General features: G+C 39.6%; 1 protein-coding gene across 4 annotated transcripts in view; it reads right to left on the bottom strand.

Annotated features, from left to right (window-relative positions):
• PCOLCE2 (procollagen C-endopeptidase enhancer 2) overlaps window positions 1-16,464 on the bottom strand; it is a 113,029-nt gene that overhangs the window by 16,957 nt on the left and 79,608 nt on the right. For all 4 annotated transcript variants that reach the window (XM_075863991.1, XM_075863993.1, XM_075863992.1 and 1 more), the window contains exons 2-5: window positions 15,413-15,521; window positions 3,676-3,931; window positions 2,685-2,809; window positions 1,218-1,354 (exon numbers count right to left, since the gene is read on the bottom strand). In XM_075863991.1, the coding sequence (XP_075720106.1) occupies window positions 1,218-1,354; window positions 2,685-2,809; window positions 3,676-3,931; window positions 15,413-15,521 (627 nt within the window). The remainder of the gene's footprint in view (window positions 1-1,217; window positions 1,355-2,684; window positions 2,810-3,675; window positions 3,932-15,412; window positions 15,522-16,464) is intronic.

Here is a 16,464-nt window from a genome sequence, read left to right as displayed (position 1 = left end):
TACGAGTCGCTGTCAAAAGACGGCGCGTAAAATAACAGCCTCGTCAAAGAAGTGCAGGACACTTCTTTGGACGTAATTGGAGCTGTTTTTCATTGAATCCAATGAAGAACAGCTCCACATTACGTCCGTAATAGACGCTCTGGAAAAAACGCGAGTACGAGCAATTACGTCTGAAATTCAGGAGCTGTTTTCTCCTGAAAATAGCTCCGTAATTTCAGACGTAAATGCAGTTATTATGTGCACATACCCTTAGGGTATGTTCACACGCGAGACTAAAAATGACTGAAAATACGGAGCTGTTTTCAAGGGAAAACAGCTCCTGATTTTCAGACGTATTTGAAGCCACTCGCGATTTTCACAGCGTTTTTTACGGCCGTTTTTGGAGCTTTTTTCAATAGAGTCTATGAAAAACAGCTCCAAAAACTGCCCAAGAAGTGACCTGCACTTCTTTTTTGCGGCCGGTTTTTTGCGTGGCCGTTTTTTGAAATGGCCACGTAAAAAAACGGCCCATCGGAACAGAACGCCGTTTTTTCCATTGCAATCAATGGGCAGATGTTTGGAGGCGTTCTGCTTCCGATTTTTCAGCCGTTTTTTGGGACGTTTACGGCCCGAAAAACGGCCGAAAATAGGTCGTGTGAACATACCCTCAGGGTATGTGCACACACAAAATAAAAAACGTCTGAAAATACAGAGCTGTTTTCAAGGGAAAACAGCTCCTGATTTTAAGCTGTTTTTTAAGCAACTCACGGTTTTCGTGCTTTTTTTTACGGCCTTTTTTGGAGCTGTTTTTCTATAGAGTCAATGAAAAGCGGCTCCAAAAACGGCTCCAAAAATGTCTCAAGAAGTGAAGTGCAGGCGTCTTTTTACGTGCCGTTTTTTGAAAATGAGGCGTAAAAAGAAGCCCTGTCGGAATAGAACGCCATATTTCCCATTGAAATCAATGGGCAGATGTTTATAGGCATTCTGCGTAAACGCCCCGAAATACACCTGAAAACACTATGTGTGCACATAACCTTAGCGAAAGCAGAATAAACAGTCCAAACCAATTAGAAAGGTAAAGAAACTTACTCATGCCTCACAAAACTTCTAGAAAACTGCATATGCACATACTGTACTCACTATATTATGCATTTGCAATTCTAATTTACAGGTAAATTTAGTAGAAAATATATTCTTGCCATTATCTCATAAGCATTCTGTGTGTTGGGTTTACTTACGCAGGTGGACTGTCCCCACAGAACTTTCCAACCCTCTTGGCGTCATTTATCTCTGCTCCATTAAACACTGCCACATAATCATATCGGCAGTAATTGTCCCTTTCCACATCAAATTTCTCAAACTTTACTTCAATTACCTGCAGTAAACGAAAGGGAAATGAATGGAAATCAATCCTGCAATGTCATGAGTCAATGTATCCAACACCTAATCAAAACTAAAATAACCAATGAAATGTCAGAAATACGTAAAAAGCTGAATAACTTTGTATACATATGTACCGTACACATATGTACCGTAATTACTTCTTGTACTGACCATGAGTTGTAGTATGTATTATAGTCCAAAACTGCATAGACAATTTTGCTAGTTCCTGTTGGATGGATACCGTGAAGAAGCTCTGGGCAGACATTCCTACCTGCTTAGATGAGCTCCTACGATGTAGTGACAGATTTTTCTCCATCAGATTACGGGTTCGTATGCAATACACAGTAAGATCCTCTGTAGAGGCATAGAGCCAGCAAGAAATGCTGGGAGATTTCAGTCCTGAAACTTGTAGAATTATGAATACAGCTCAGGGCTATAATACAGGCTGTGACTCAGGATCAGTACAAAATGAAATTTATTTCTAAGTTATTAACATTTTTATTTAGATTTATTATATACTATATGTAAGTTGTAAATTACTAATCAAAGTCAGACATACAATTTAAATATAAGTGTTGTTGAAATTAGGAAAATACAGATCCTTTTCTTTTTTACCAAGGGATGTGGGGAAGTTTGGGCTAGAACTGATCATGGTAAAAATATATAATGATCAAATAACCGATTAAAATTCCGAATGTACAATCTGCAGCACGGGTTTGAAGCAAATTGTGGAATATAAATATTACCTATGCTGTAGCTCTAAAGAAAACAGGGACCAAACACAATGCTGTGTACATAAACGGCTATAGATGCTTTAGTTGAGTAGAGGTTGCTAGGCCTTATTCACACGAGAGCATTTCACATCGGTTTTCTGTCTGTTTAAATAACTGATAGCACGCTGACCAATGCAATTCAAAATGGCTATGCACGCGTCTGTGTTTTTTCATGAAGCGTGTGACCGTTGCGTGAAACTCACCGCATGTCCTATTCCGGTTGTGATTGCTGACCACGTCACCTATTGAAGTCAATGGGTAAGGGAAAACAACAAACAGCACACGGACGACGTGTTTCATGCATCATTTGCTAAAGAAATGCAGAGAAAAAAAAAGTAAGACCAGGAAGTGAGAAACACGGACGAGAAAAACGGATGCCACATGGAAACCCACACTGACGCAAAACAGACAGTCATATGCATGAAAAATGTCCTGTTTTATTGTGGACGCAAATTGGACACGCTCGTGTGAATAAGACCTTACATATATACCTCAATAGGGTTCGTAAATGTTAAGAACAGTCATATTTTCATTATTTTATTGCCTCACCTGATGTTTTGGAGCAACAATATGCCATGAACATGTAACTCCTGCAGGATAATCCCGATCGGGCCAGTTGGGTGTTTTAAACGTTCCAAAAGGTTTGTCTAAACGGCCTCCACAGTACTGATCCCCTGAAATCATACTTGTCAGTTAGGTTGTAGAAATTGAGAATAAACAGTTATGCGGTATGGGAAGTAGACAGTATTCGCATTGTGTGCTGTTTCAGATATTAATAACATTTATATGCTAAATTAACCCTATAATTGTAAAATAGTTTGTTCTCGACTACAGGACTGGACCCTTGCACCTTTTTGTGCTTCAAGAACAGCAGATATAGTCGGACCAGGTTCAGGTGGTGCGCGTGCAGTCACACAGCCTTCCATCTGGACAATCAAAACAAAGTATTCACTATTTACGCTTGCCCTAAGGTGCCCGGGATACAAATCATTTCCCGTCTCTAGTTGGTGACCCATGTAACAGTTCGTTTATTCTCTATTTTCCTGTCAATTGTCTATTTCTTGTACTGTCTTTTAGTCAACCACCAGCCTTGACCTTGACTACCGTTTAGTCTGCTGTTTGCGCACCTACTGACCTTGTGCCTGATCATTTCCTTTGTGAGACATTCAAGTGACTTGTTAACATCCATTTTTTTTTTTTATGTTATATGTTCTACTATGCTGACTGAACATCCTGCACTCAATACATTAGTCCGAGTTGCTGCTCGTGCTTTCCATTCATTAATGTTACCACGGAGTCACTGGGAAAGACCGCCTTGTGTCAAAGTGCTGGGGCTGTACCCACAAACATAACAAGTTGTATGGGAAACTGGGATGATTGTAAAACACAATTCGACAGGCTTTTTCCACTATCACTTATGATAAAAAATATACAGCTTCATCCTGAGTCCTATTATGAACCTGATGGTATTTTTTTTAGAGAGACAGTTTTGCAAGACAATACTGAATGTGCGTCTAGAGCAAGGAGTATCGTACAATACCTCTTTCATTGGGTGCAGCTGCAGAAAACATTGCTATGAAGCCATTTCCTGCCGTGTTGGCATCTGACACCATTTGGACCAACATCTTATTGCTGTTTGATACAAGAGCACCTGGTCTAAATGTGCCACAGAATCTTCCGATGCGCTGTCCATTAGCATGTCCATTATAAACATCCACAAAGTCATATCGGCAAAGATTGTCATTCTCCAAATCAATAAAGCGGAAAGAAAGGACAACAACCTTACCCTCAGGTACCTGTAAAAAATAATGTAACATTAAAGGGTGCAGCCAATTACGCAGCATTATACTCATACTATAGCAGAGGAACTATGCATTTGGATTTTCATAAGAATGATATGAAACCTGGCACATCCTTGACTTCTTTTGAAAGACCATTATCAAACAAACTATTAGGGAATTTAGAGTTAATAGAAGGGGTTCCCCTGTTCGGGACACTCATTTAGCTGTACAGGGTTGAACAATAAAGGGGTTTTCCCTGCTAAAAACTTCTTTGGGCTCCTTTAATTGTAATGTGAGCGTTACTTATAGATGTACGCTCCGGCGGTCATATGCGCCATTCTGCCATTTTTTTTACCGCCAGTCACATGTCCATTGAACTGCATTCTTCATTCTGAGGCCAATAAAATGGGGGGCCATTTATGTGACATGCAGCCCGGACCCCCTCCTTCTCCTCCTCTCCATCCATGAAGCCTGAACTCCTCCATCTACTCCTCTACATCACGCAGCCCGCAGCCCAAACCCCTCCCTCTATTTTTTTATGGTAATAAGGAAAGAGATTAAAAAAAAGAGAGAACATTTTTATTATAGCACATGCACTATTCATAGACACATCAGCTCTTTGGTCACATGCTGCTATGATGCGCCGATCACTGGGGGCGTGTTAAGAACAGTGACATGGAGGACAGGTGGTCGTTACCACTTACTACCAATGAAGTGATGGCGCTGACCTGGTCACATGACTGGAACTGATAACAGCAGAACGGTGCTTCTGAGCGTACATCTAGTCAGTAAGTATCGCTATTATTACATGTAAAACAACAGAAACAAGTTTTTAACTGGAAAACACCTTTAACTCTTTCACTGCTGCAACAATTTTTACACTTTTGACAAAAACAAATAAAACCTGAATTAAAAAAATAAAACTTTTTTTGCATCAAAGAATAACTTTGTGTAAAAAATTGCATTCAATTTATGTTTATGGCTAAAAGTCTGACTCAACCAGAGCCTGAGATGAACAACACCACCAGTGTTCATACTTGCCACTTTAGGGTATGTGCACACGACCTCTTTTCAGACATACTGGAGGCGTTTTACGCCTCGAATTACACCTGAAAAGACGGCTCCAATACGTCGGCAAACATCTGCCCATTGCATGCAATGGGTCTTACGATGTTCTGTGCAGACGAGCTGTCATTTTACGCGCCGCTGTCAAAATACGGCACGTAAAATGATGGCTCGTCAAAAGAAGCGCATGACACTTCTTGGGACGTTTTTGGAGCCATTTTCTCAGACTCTATTGAAAAGAGCTCTAAAAACGTCAGTAAAAACGCTGCAAAAACGCAGCGAAAAACGCAGCGAAAAACGTGAGTTGCTCAAAAAACGTCTGAAAATCAGGAGCTGTTTTCCCTTGAAAACAGCTCCGTATTTTCAGACGTATTTTGTTAATCGTGTGAACATACCCTAAGGGAAAATTAAATTTGGAGCTTCTTTTGAGGCGTTTTTTTGAGACGTCTTTCATAGTGTTCAATGGAAAAATCAGCTCCAAAAAACGCCTCAAGAAGTGACATGCTACTTCTTTTTACGGAGCGTCTTTTTACGCACCGCATGAACTAAATGCTGTTTTTCCTATTGATTTCAATGGGCAGATGTTTGTAGGCATTCAACTTCCGTTTTTCCAGGCGTAAACGCCCCAAAATATGCCTGAAAACACTGCGTGTGAACATACCCTTAGTGTACATGCACATAGCTTCACATAGTCACCAGAACTGAAGAAACAGAAAATCTACAAGATCCAGATGTCAGTAAACAAATTAACGGAGTTGTCAAATGTCCTCATTACGTGCAGGAGGTGATTAGATGTGCAACTGCTCATCTTCTCACCCTTGTAGTGGGAAAAAAAAGACCCCCTAAATGTTACAATTAGAAAGTACATGGTGCGATAACATCAAGAAAAGTCCCTGAATCACCCCCTTGGGGTCACTAGAGGGTGTGCAGTGGCAGAGATCACAAGAAAAGGATTCTCCCCGACTTCAAGCTGCCCCGGGTCTTGCAGCTAGAGCTTTAAGCCTGGTACCATTTGAAAGTTAAGACTCTCAGCTTTTATATGATACAATGTTCAAGGCTTTCCAAACTAGTCATGGCAAACGTTTAGTGTATCTTCACACAGGCTATTTTCAGACGTTTTTTGGGTCGTAAACGCCACTAAAACGGCTAAAAATACGGGAGCTGAACACCTCCAAACATCTGCCCATTCATTTCAATGGGAAAAACGGCATTTCATTCCTACGGGGCGGATTTTACGGCGCGTAAAAAAAGCCTCGTAAAAAGAAATGAATGTCTCTTCTTGAGCTGTTTTTGGAGCTGTTTTTCATTGTGTCAATAGAATGGTAACTCAAAAAATATAGCAGCTGGGAGAGAAGGAAGCTCCGGAGATTGAACGCTCCTGTGAGGAAGAAGAGGAAGAAGAGGAGGACTTTTCATGACTGACCCGAGAAGTTGTGGAAATGAATGAAGTGTCAGAGGAGGAAGAAGACAACTTACAGGATGGAGAGGAGGCTAAATTGCAGGATGAGGAGATGGTAGAAATTTCTGAAACTGAATCAGAGAATTGAGAAGCTCTGTGTGCTGACGAGGAGGGGGCTGTACCAGTCAGAGCAGATGTGGAGCTGGAATAGGAGAAAGAGGTAACTGGGGGACTGGTGCTTATGGGGACACTTTAGGATGAGAAAACTCCCAGAAGGTAGAATAGGGGAGATTAATAAGTAAAAGCGGGGGGAAGGTACGTTGCAGAATATGGCTATAGGAGATTGTTGCAGGTTAAGACTGCAAGGCACCACCACAGTTGATCATTGACGATTCCAGCAGACGGACACCCTGTGATCAGTTTAATGTCCGGGGGCCTTTCTAACAAAAATAAATTGTTCAAAATGGACAATCCCTTTACGTTAAAAAGACATCTATAGTGTCAAAAACATTTTGTTATACAAACAATATATTGCTTTTTTTCTTAAGACTTTTATATCCTGAAATATACATTAATGCTGTAAGATTTTATTAAGGTATTTACTTTGAATTCTTAAAAAGCATATTGAGAACATTCATGTCATGTGTGCCATCTGCTACACGTTTCTCCAATATACCAATAAGAAGGAAGTGAAGATAAAAGAAACACATTTATTTGCAGTTGAATGTACTTCTGGTCCTGTCAGGACATAACATGAAACAATACTTGAAACCCCTATAGACTCCTCTATCATCTGTCTTTAAATTTCTAATAGTAAATGGAGCTTTAAAAAATTAAAGAGAAAACTGTCTAGGGGTTTTACTGTGAACGGAGCTATAAAACCCTGCAGTACGCTTTAACAGGTCAAACAACATGTAAGTTCACTGTTGAATATGCAAATAGAATATGATTGATTCCAGATCCAGATCAGATGCTCAAAGAAACAAAAAGCTGATACTCATAGATACATGGGGCTGATTTGTATGGTTCAGGACCTTCTATAATCACAACTGAAAGAAGTAAAATGAACCAACTGCTCTCAGCATACTTGACCTAAATACATTAATGAAAGATTACAAATACCTTAGATCAATAGTGGCAATGAAATCTGTCCATTTCTCCTAATATTCTGGAACATATAGTTAAATTTCTTCTAATATTGTAAAACACTGTGAGACCTCCCCCTTAAAATAGACGTTATTTATAAAGCTCATTTTCATCACGTCTCCATTATGTCTTCATCGGTTTGCTTTAGAAGGCCTGGAAAATTGTAAATGTGAGATAAGGGAACCAGGGCAGACATACCTCCAGGGCAGCCTAACAAGTACCCGGAGAGCAAGAGGAAACACCTGGATATTTCTATTTCATGTAGGACTGGACATTTCCATTGTTAGTTCATGATACCCTGTAGTCTGTGAAAGGGCAATTTTTCACATTTCTTGTTCCGCTCAACCCATAATACAGTTATTAATGAAAATACTAAAGGCAACGTGTCTAATTCGCCCTTGGCACTTTTACAAATAGTGGGTGGGTCTTAGCAAAATGGTCACGGCCTGCAGCAGTATAAATATTTGCTAGAATTTAAACCATAAACTAGTAAATATCGATGGCAATTCATAGCTGGCGTAGATTTCCCTTTCAGACACACAGACAGGCAGAAATGAGCCAAATTGGATCTTATTAAAGTAGGCACATCTTACCCCATCTACCCTTATATTAAGGCTGGCATATGAAACGCCATTCTTAACATATGCTGGTTAGCTATGAGATGATTAGCTATATGATGGCTATGGTGCCAGTAATGATACCACCCAAAAATATCCTCTCTGCTTCATCCATGATGTCTCATCGCATGAACGGAATGATTATAAGTTTTATGAGATGTGTAGAGAACCAGTAATCATCGTGTTAAATAGCCATTAATATTTGTATAGGACTTTAAAGTTAAAATACAGTGGATAGGGTCAGTCATTTAATTCCTATGCTAGCATCTCAGATTTCCTGCCCACAAAAGAAAGCTATTCCAATAACAGCATTTTATTAGGGAATTCCTGTTAAGGGAGAACTAAAAACATTTTTGCATTATAATATCATTCAATGTTATAATGCTGACAGATGGTAAGACAGAGGGAGACATACATTGCTATCTCCTACAGATATGACTCATGAGTTTCAAGCTAGTAACTGGTTCATGATTAAAAACACATTTCCTTATCTACGGAATCTGTAGTCATCACACAGTCATATAGGCAGTTGAGTCATCAGCATCCCAGTAACCATCTATGAGTAACTGGTCTCCAAACGAACAAATTACAACGTATGCTGCTACTAGAATGCTATTGAGATTATAGTGAAATTGGTTGAAGCTCCATCTTTGACTACTATTGGCTTTATAGTCATAAAATGTAAAAATTTCGTTCCTATGTAATGTATCATCAATACTCTTGTGCCTACATTGAAACTGTCAACAAGTTTCTGTTGACATATCTCTTATTTTATATTATCTATCTCTTATTTCCATTTTGTTTTCCTATAATAGATCTCCTATTATGTTCATATTAGGTATCTCTTTTTATAATATTGTATACTCTTGCTTGTATGCTAATTGGGTCATGTACACCTTAACGAAACCTTAATACTCTGTTTATTAACTCGTGAATACCCAAAGCAAATATTTGGAAGTTTATTTGTTTAAAAAAAATAGCCATTAATGTGTTACTAAGATGAGCTACTCCATTAATTGAATCGTGTAATGGAGTACAGTCCTTTACTCCAAACAGCAGAGAGTAACAGGGAGATGCATATAAAGCATAACTTGCCCTCCTTTTAATAATGAGTTGACTCTGCTTATACTATCCCATTCTCTAAAGTAAAGCTGACAAGTGAGCTAAAGGAAAGAGCAAGCATCAGCCTATTGTGACTGGTCTAGTGACAAGCGTGAAAACTGGAATTTCAAGATTTTTTTTATGTGGATAGTCACATAAAAAATAAAACAAAGGAAAACTTTAAAATGCTTTACAAAATATGTTTATAAAAACAAATAAAAATAATATGTAATTTTTTTCATGATGCATTCCCTCTAATATCAATAAGATCTATGAACAGCTGTTGGAGGTTTCTATGAAGCACACTGCACAAGGTAAATGCAAACATAAAAGTAAAATTTCAATACAAAATAAAAGATGTATTACAAAGATGTTATAACTTACATGTGCTAACTGGCCAATATTAGTCAAATGTAAAACTGCAGTTATAAACATATATATTTGGTTTTGGTACATGGACTGCTTTAGGATGTGTATTGCACAGTTTTAATCATTCCATGTTGAAAAACATAATTTATAAATTCAGGACAGCTAAACAATAACTTCACTTCTGAAACGACTTTGATTAAATTACTATGTAAATGAATAGAAAGCTATTTTTGTCCTTTGTTGTGGAAGCAATCCAAAACTACGTAAGCTATGTCTACATTTGCAACAATTTTTTTATTGTCCCAATGCATCCAAAATAAAAAATTAGCAACTTTTCAAAAAGTCGTAATAACAAATTTCCTATCATTTTGTTTCTACAGCTCCTATGCTGAATTAGGTGTCTCCATGGTAACAGACTACAAACAAATCCTGTGTAGTGAAAACCTGCAAACATACTCTTTCCACCTGTCCTCTACTTCTTGATAACCTGCTAAATGTATGTTAGCAAGAAGCAGTGGCCAAATGGAAGGGAGTATGTTGCAGGATCAGACTAAACAGCGTTTGTTTGTAGTCTGTTACCAAGCAGATGAATAGGTCTGCATAAAAGCTGTATTAACAGAACAATAGGGTATTTTTTAATCACGACTACTTAAAAAGTTGCTTCATTTATAATTTTAGATGTATTGGGACAATAAAAAAGAATTTGGTTGCAAAAATGGACCTAGCCTTTAAAGTAGGGGTGCACAATCTGCATTCCGTGAAGATGTTCTTTGCATCCCCCTGCCTTTAGGACACAGACAACCTTTTCTGTGTCTGGATAGTTCACAAAAACAAAGCTGTCTTTTGATAGCCCCATTCTACTGATGGGAGGTAATGCGTGGCTGGCACTGCTATGGGGAGAACTGTGGGGTTGTATAAGTTCTATCTCAGGAAGCTTAAAGGGAAATCCAGAAAAAAGACTGTTACTTTGTTATGCCTTGTGCAGACGATGACCATAAGTTTTATCTTAATTGCTCCTTTAAGAGGTATTCCCATCTTATGAAACATTAACGGCTTATCGATAAATCATAAATGTTTGATGCGGTGGCTGTGCATGCTTGTGGCTCTTTCCATTGTAGATTATGGGAATTGTGAAAATCTCAGCTGTTTCCCTAACATCCATCACTCGTCTCTTCTCTGGAGTGCGGGGGACCCCTATTCTCCCGACCAAGTGGAATCCTCACCTATCAGAAATGTATACCATATGCAATAAATGTCTTAAATGGGAATACCCCTTTAGGTTTTAATGCGCCTATGGACGACTTTGAAAATTATTATTATTTTTTTTTTTAAATTGCATTGCGTGTATTATGGGTTAAAAAAAACAATCTTCGAATCGTTTTTTATTAAAAAATTTCCACCACTTTTCTTCTGTAGCTCGCACGTATTTTAATATATTGCAAGCTGCTGGATACTATTCAGAGCTCATTCCATCAGATGGGCTCACTGTTGTCCCACTCTACAGTCCCTCCTGAACAAGCATTTAAAGAGGCTCTGTCACCACATTATAAGTGGCCTGTCTCCTACATAATGAGATGGGCGCTATAATATAGGTGACAGTAATGCTTTTTATTTAGAAAAACTATCTTTTTTCACCACTTTATTAGCGATTTTAGATTATGCTAATGGATTGCTTAATGCCCAAGTGGGCGTCTTTTAACTTTAGACCAAGTGGGCGTTGTACAGAGGAGTGTATGACGCTGACCAATCAGCGTCATACACTTCTCTCGATGCACTGTCATATACTAACATTAACAATACTGAAGTGTTTAGACAGTGAATAGACATTCCACGGGATGTCTCTTCACAATCTCTGTAATTCGTTACTGTTTCTGTGGTAGTTACAGCAGAGGAAGCGTGATCTCGCAAGATTACGCTGTAGATGACAGATTGCAACGAGATTATGCTTCCTCTGCTGTAACTACCACAAAAACAGTAACACAGTGCAGAGATTGTGAATAGACATCCCGTGGAATGTCTATTCACTGTCTAAACACTTCAGTATTGTTAATGTGTTAGTATAAGACAGCACATAAGGATCTAACAGTATCCCTATGCGCTGTGTAAATGAATGGAGAGGAGTGTATGACGCTGCTGTCACCTACATTATAGCGCTGATCTCCTTATGTAGGAGATAGGGCACTTATAATGTGATGACAGAGCCTCTTTACACTCATTTCTGATCAAATCAAACTTGATCAACTTTGATTAGAATTCAGATTAGAAGAGTGACGACATGAGCTCTAAACTACATCAAGCACTTTGCAATGTATTGGAATGCATGAAAGTTGCAGAAGAAAAACGGCGGGAAAATTTTTATTTATTACATTTTTTTAATAAAAGACAATTACAAAAAAGTTTTTTTTAACCTATAATACATGCAATGCAAAAAATAAGAAAAAATATTCAAAAGTGTTCATAGTCTTTAATGAAGCACTTCAGCCATTACCTATGATTCTGCTGGTCAATAGTTATTAGTTAATACTTTATGAAATATTCAACTTTTGGTATCTTAGCCCAGCAGCCATAATGTTTCTCCATGGGCTTATACAGTGAAGGAAATAAGTACTTGATCCCTTGCTGATTTTGTAAGTTTGCCCACTGTCAAAGACATGAACAGTCTAGAATTTTTAGGCAAGGTTAATTTTACCAGTGAGAGATAGATTATATAAAAAAAAAAACAGAAAATCACATAGTCAAAATTATATATATTTATTTGTATTGTGCACAGAGAAATAAGTATTTGATCCCCTACCAACCATTAAGAATTCAGCCTCCTCCAGACCAGTTACACGCTCCAAATCAACTTGGTGCCTGCATTAAAGACAGCGGTCTTAAATGGTCACCTGTATAAAAGACTCCTGTCCACAGACTCAATTAATCAGTCTGACTCTAACCTCTACAACATGGGCAAGACCAAAGAGCTTTCTAAGGATGTCAGGGACAAGATCATAGACCTGCACAGGGCTGGAATGGGCTACAAAACCATAAGTAAGACGCTGGGTGAAAAGGAGACAACTGTTGGTGCAATAGTAAGAAAATGGAAGACATACAAAATGACTGTCAATCGACATCGATCTGGGGCTCCATGCAAAATCTCACCTCGTGGGGTATCCTTGATCCTGAGGAAGGTGAGAGCTCAGCCGAAAACTACACCGGGGGAACTTGTTAATGATCTCAAGGCAGCTGGGACCACAGTCACCAAGAAAACCATTGGTAACACATTGGAGTAATGGATTAAAATCCTGCAGTGCCCGCAAGGTCCTCCTGCTCAAGAAGGCACATGTACAGGCCCGTCTGAAGTTTGCAAATGAACATCTGGATGATTCTGAGAGTGATTGGGAGAAGGTGCTGTGGTCAGATGAGACTAAAATTGATCTCTTTAGCATTAACTCAACTCGCCGTGTTTGGAGGAAGAGAAATGCTGCCTATGACCCAAAGAACACTGTCCCCACTGTCAAGCATGGAGGTGGAAACATTATGTTTTGGGGGTGTTTCTCTGCTAAGGGCACAGGACTACTTCACCGCATCAATAGGAGAATGGATGGAACCATGTACCGTCAAATCCTGAGTGACAACCTCCTTCCCTCCACCAGGACATTAAAAATGGCTCGTGGCTGGGTCTTCCAGCACGACAATGACCCGAAACATACAGCCAAGGCAACAAAGGAGTGGCTCAAAAAGAAGCACATTAAGGTCATGGAGTGGCCTAGCCAGTCTCCAGACCTTAATCCCATCGAAAAATTATGGAGGGAGCTGAAGATCCGAGTTGCCAAGCGACAGCCTCGAAATCTTAATGATTTACAGCTGATCTGCAAAGAGGAGTGGGCCAAAATTCCATCTAACATGTGTGCAAACCTCATCATCAACTACAAAAAACACTGTGCTTGCCAACAAGGGTTTTGCCACCAAATATTAAGTCTTGTTTGCCAAAGGGATCAAATACTTATTTCTCTGTGCAAAATGCAAATAAATATATATAATTTTGACTATGTGATTTTCTTTTTTTTTTTTTTATATATATATATAATCTATCTCTCACTGGTACAATTAACCTAGCCTAAAAATTCTAGACTGTTCATGTCTTTGACAGTGGGCAAACTTACAAAATCAGCAAGGGATCAAATACTTATTTCCTTCACTGTATATCAGGATGTTCCTTCTTCTATTGCTTAGGCCTGATTCACACTGCCGTGTTTGGTCCGTGAGTTTTTTCGGCCGTATTTCCTGGACCAAACACAGTTCAGGGAGCCGGACTTCTAGCATAATAGTTATATATAAGTCCCTGCCTCCCCGCGGGAATAGTGTCCCATACTGTAATCATGTTTTCAATACAGGACAGTATTCCCGTGGGGAGGAAGTGACTCATAGCATAGATACCTATGATGCTAGAAGGCCGGCTCTGTTAACTGTGTTTGGTCCTGGAAATACAGCTGACATACGGTCTGTATCTCACGGACCGAACACGGCTGTGTGAAGCAGGCCTTAGTTAGTTTTCTGCTGTGTTTAGTTCCATGTGAATGAATAATAGGCTGCAGCCCGTCTCCCCATACAGGAAGCATGTATTTCATCCCCAAATAATTTTGTAGGCAAAATATACAGTAGCAAGATTTTTATATATAGGTGAGCCCCATATTACACTGAAATGGAAGAACAGAGCAGGGGGTCACCATGAAGCCACATGGGCAGTGGGCTCTAGACATTGCTAGTGCACATTCTTATAATACAAGAAAAGGCAGCACTAAACAGGTACATAGGGAAGGGGTAAAGTTTAATATGGAGAAGAGTGTTGCTTTAAGTTTTCTGGTGTTAGGCCAGGATTACCACACACAGTTTAGATTCAACTCTTGGTTGAGTTTTTAGCTAAGTTTTTTGAGCCAAAGCCAGAAGTGGGTCTAAAAGGAAGGAACTGTATAAAGAAAAGACTGATGCATCTCCTTTCTTTTGTATCCACTCCTGTGTTTGGCTCAAAAAACTTTGCCCAAAACGGTGTGTGTGATCCTAGCCTTACGCCCCATGCACACGAACTTGCTTTTGCGGCCGCAATTCCCCCGAAAATCCACGGGAGAATTGCAGCCCCATTCATTTCTATAGGCCCATGCACACGAACGTGGTTTCCATGGTCCGTGCACGGCCCAGGAGCCTGGACTGCATAAAGAACGGACATGTCTTATTACGGACGTTTTTTGCGGTCCAGGCTCATAGAAAATAAAGCACGAGGGCATGTGCACGGCCTGCGATTTGCGGGCGGCTCGCGGGTGACACTCCGCGGCCGGCCGACCTGAAAATCACAGCCGTGCACATGGCTACGGTCGTGTGCATGAGGCCTTACTCTGTCTGCCCATATGATCACTGCATTATGCTTTCATATATTTGTACTTCTGATAACCTCTAGATACAGTTATATACAAATGTGTGAATGGTGTTAGCAGCTGTTTTGCCTTTAAATTTTCTACTTTAGATTTATTGCTCATTATCAAAGTCTTCAGATCACTTGTCTTAAGTTCCTACCACCTGAACATACATCGCCCTTTAGAGGTCGTTGAACTTTGTGCTCCGTCTGCGAGTATCTATTTTAAAACCATTACCTCACAATTCTGCTATCAAGAACTTATCAGTAAACTTTTACTATGGGCACGGTCATTTTCGTTTGTGTACCCACACAAAATTTCTTGTAAAAGCCAATACTCACAGTGTTCCTAAAGTCAAAATATATTACAATAAGCAAATAAATCAATGTGTAAAGAAACATTAACCTACTGTAATCTTCCATGCACACTTGCTGTTGGGTGGGTAGACTCCAGGAAACCCTTCACTTCCCAGTACTCCTGTTTCTCCTGTTAGATTTCCGCCACAAGTAAATGTGTACCTGTTTAAGACAATACAGAATTATGTACATGTTTTAATGAAAAAAAATTAAAGCTCGTAAAAAAATTCTTACTAATGAGGTCATATTTATGATCAGCAACAATATTGATGTTGTGTCCAACTTGTACAAAGGCATGCAAGGGCATATCAAGCATCATGTTATCACTGGCGCCACACACAAACTAATATGATAATAAAATAAACTAATATAAAATTACCAATATAATAATAATAAAATAAACCAACACACTGGAATGGAAAATACATCATGAACCTTTTACTATATCATCACTATGTCCCAAATAATAACAGTAAAATTAACATAGCAGAATAAATAACCATGTCTACCCAGCGTAAACCCCGACTAATGAAGACCGTAACAGGTGATACATTTTACCAGGCGGTGCAGAGGTAGCGGTCCTACCAAGCCCTGAAGTCTGAGGGGGCCCAAATGCTCCTCTACCACGTAAAACTCCAGTAGAATAAATACGACACGGTAGGTGGGGTCTCATTAAAGACTTTGCATTCAGGGTATGTTCACACGCACTAATTACGGACGTAATTCGGGCGTTTTTGCCCCGAATTACGTCCGAAAATAGCGCCTCAATAGCGCTGACAAACATCTGCGCATTGAAAGCAATGGGCAGACGTTTGTCTGTTCACACGAGGCGTAATATACGCACCGCTGTCAAATGACGGCGCGTAAATAGACGCCCGCGTTAAAGAAGTGACCTGTCACTTCTTTGGCCGTAAGTGGAGCCGTTATTCATTGACTCCAATGAATAGCAGCGCCAATTACGCCCGTAATGGACGCGGCGTTCAAGCGCCTGCACATGCCGGTACGGCTGAAAATACGGGGATGTTTTCAGGCTGAAACATACCCCGTAATTTCAGCCGTTACGGACGCCCTCGTGTGAACATACCCTAAGGCCTAATATAAACAA

Source organism: Rhinoderma darwinii, chromosome 4 (genome assembly GCF_050947455.1).
Source record: "Rhinoderma darwinii isolate aRhiDar2 chromosome 4, aRhiDar2.hap1, whole genome shotgun sequence".
Taxonomy (NCBI): domain Eukaryota; kingdom Metazoa; phylum Chordata; class Amphibia; order Anura; family Rhinodermatidae; genus Rhinoderma; species Rhinoderma darwinii.
This window is presented reverse-complemented; position numbering and strand designations above follow the sequence as displayed.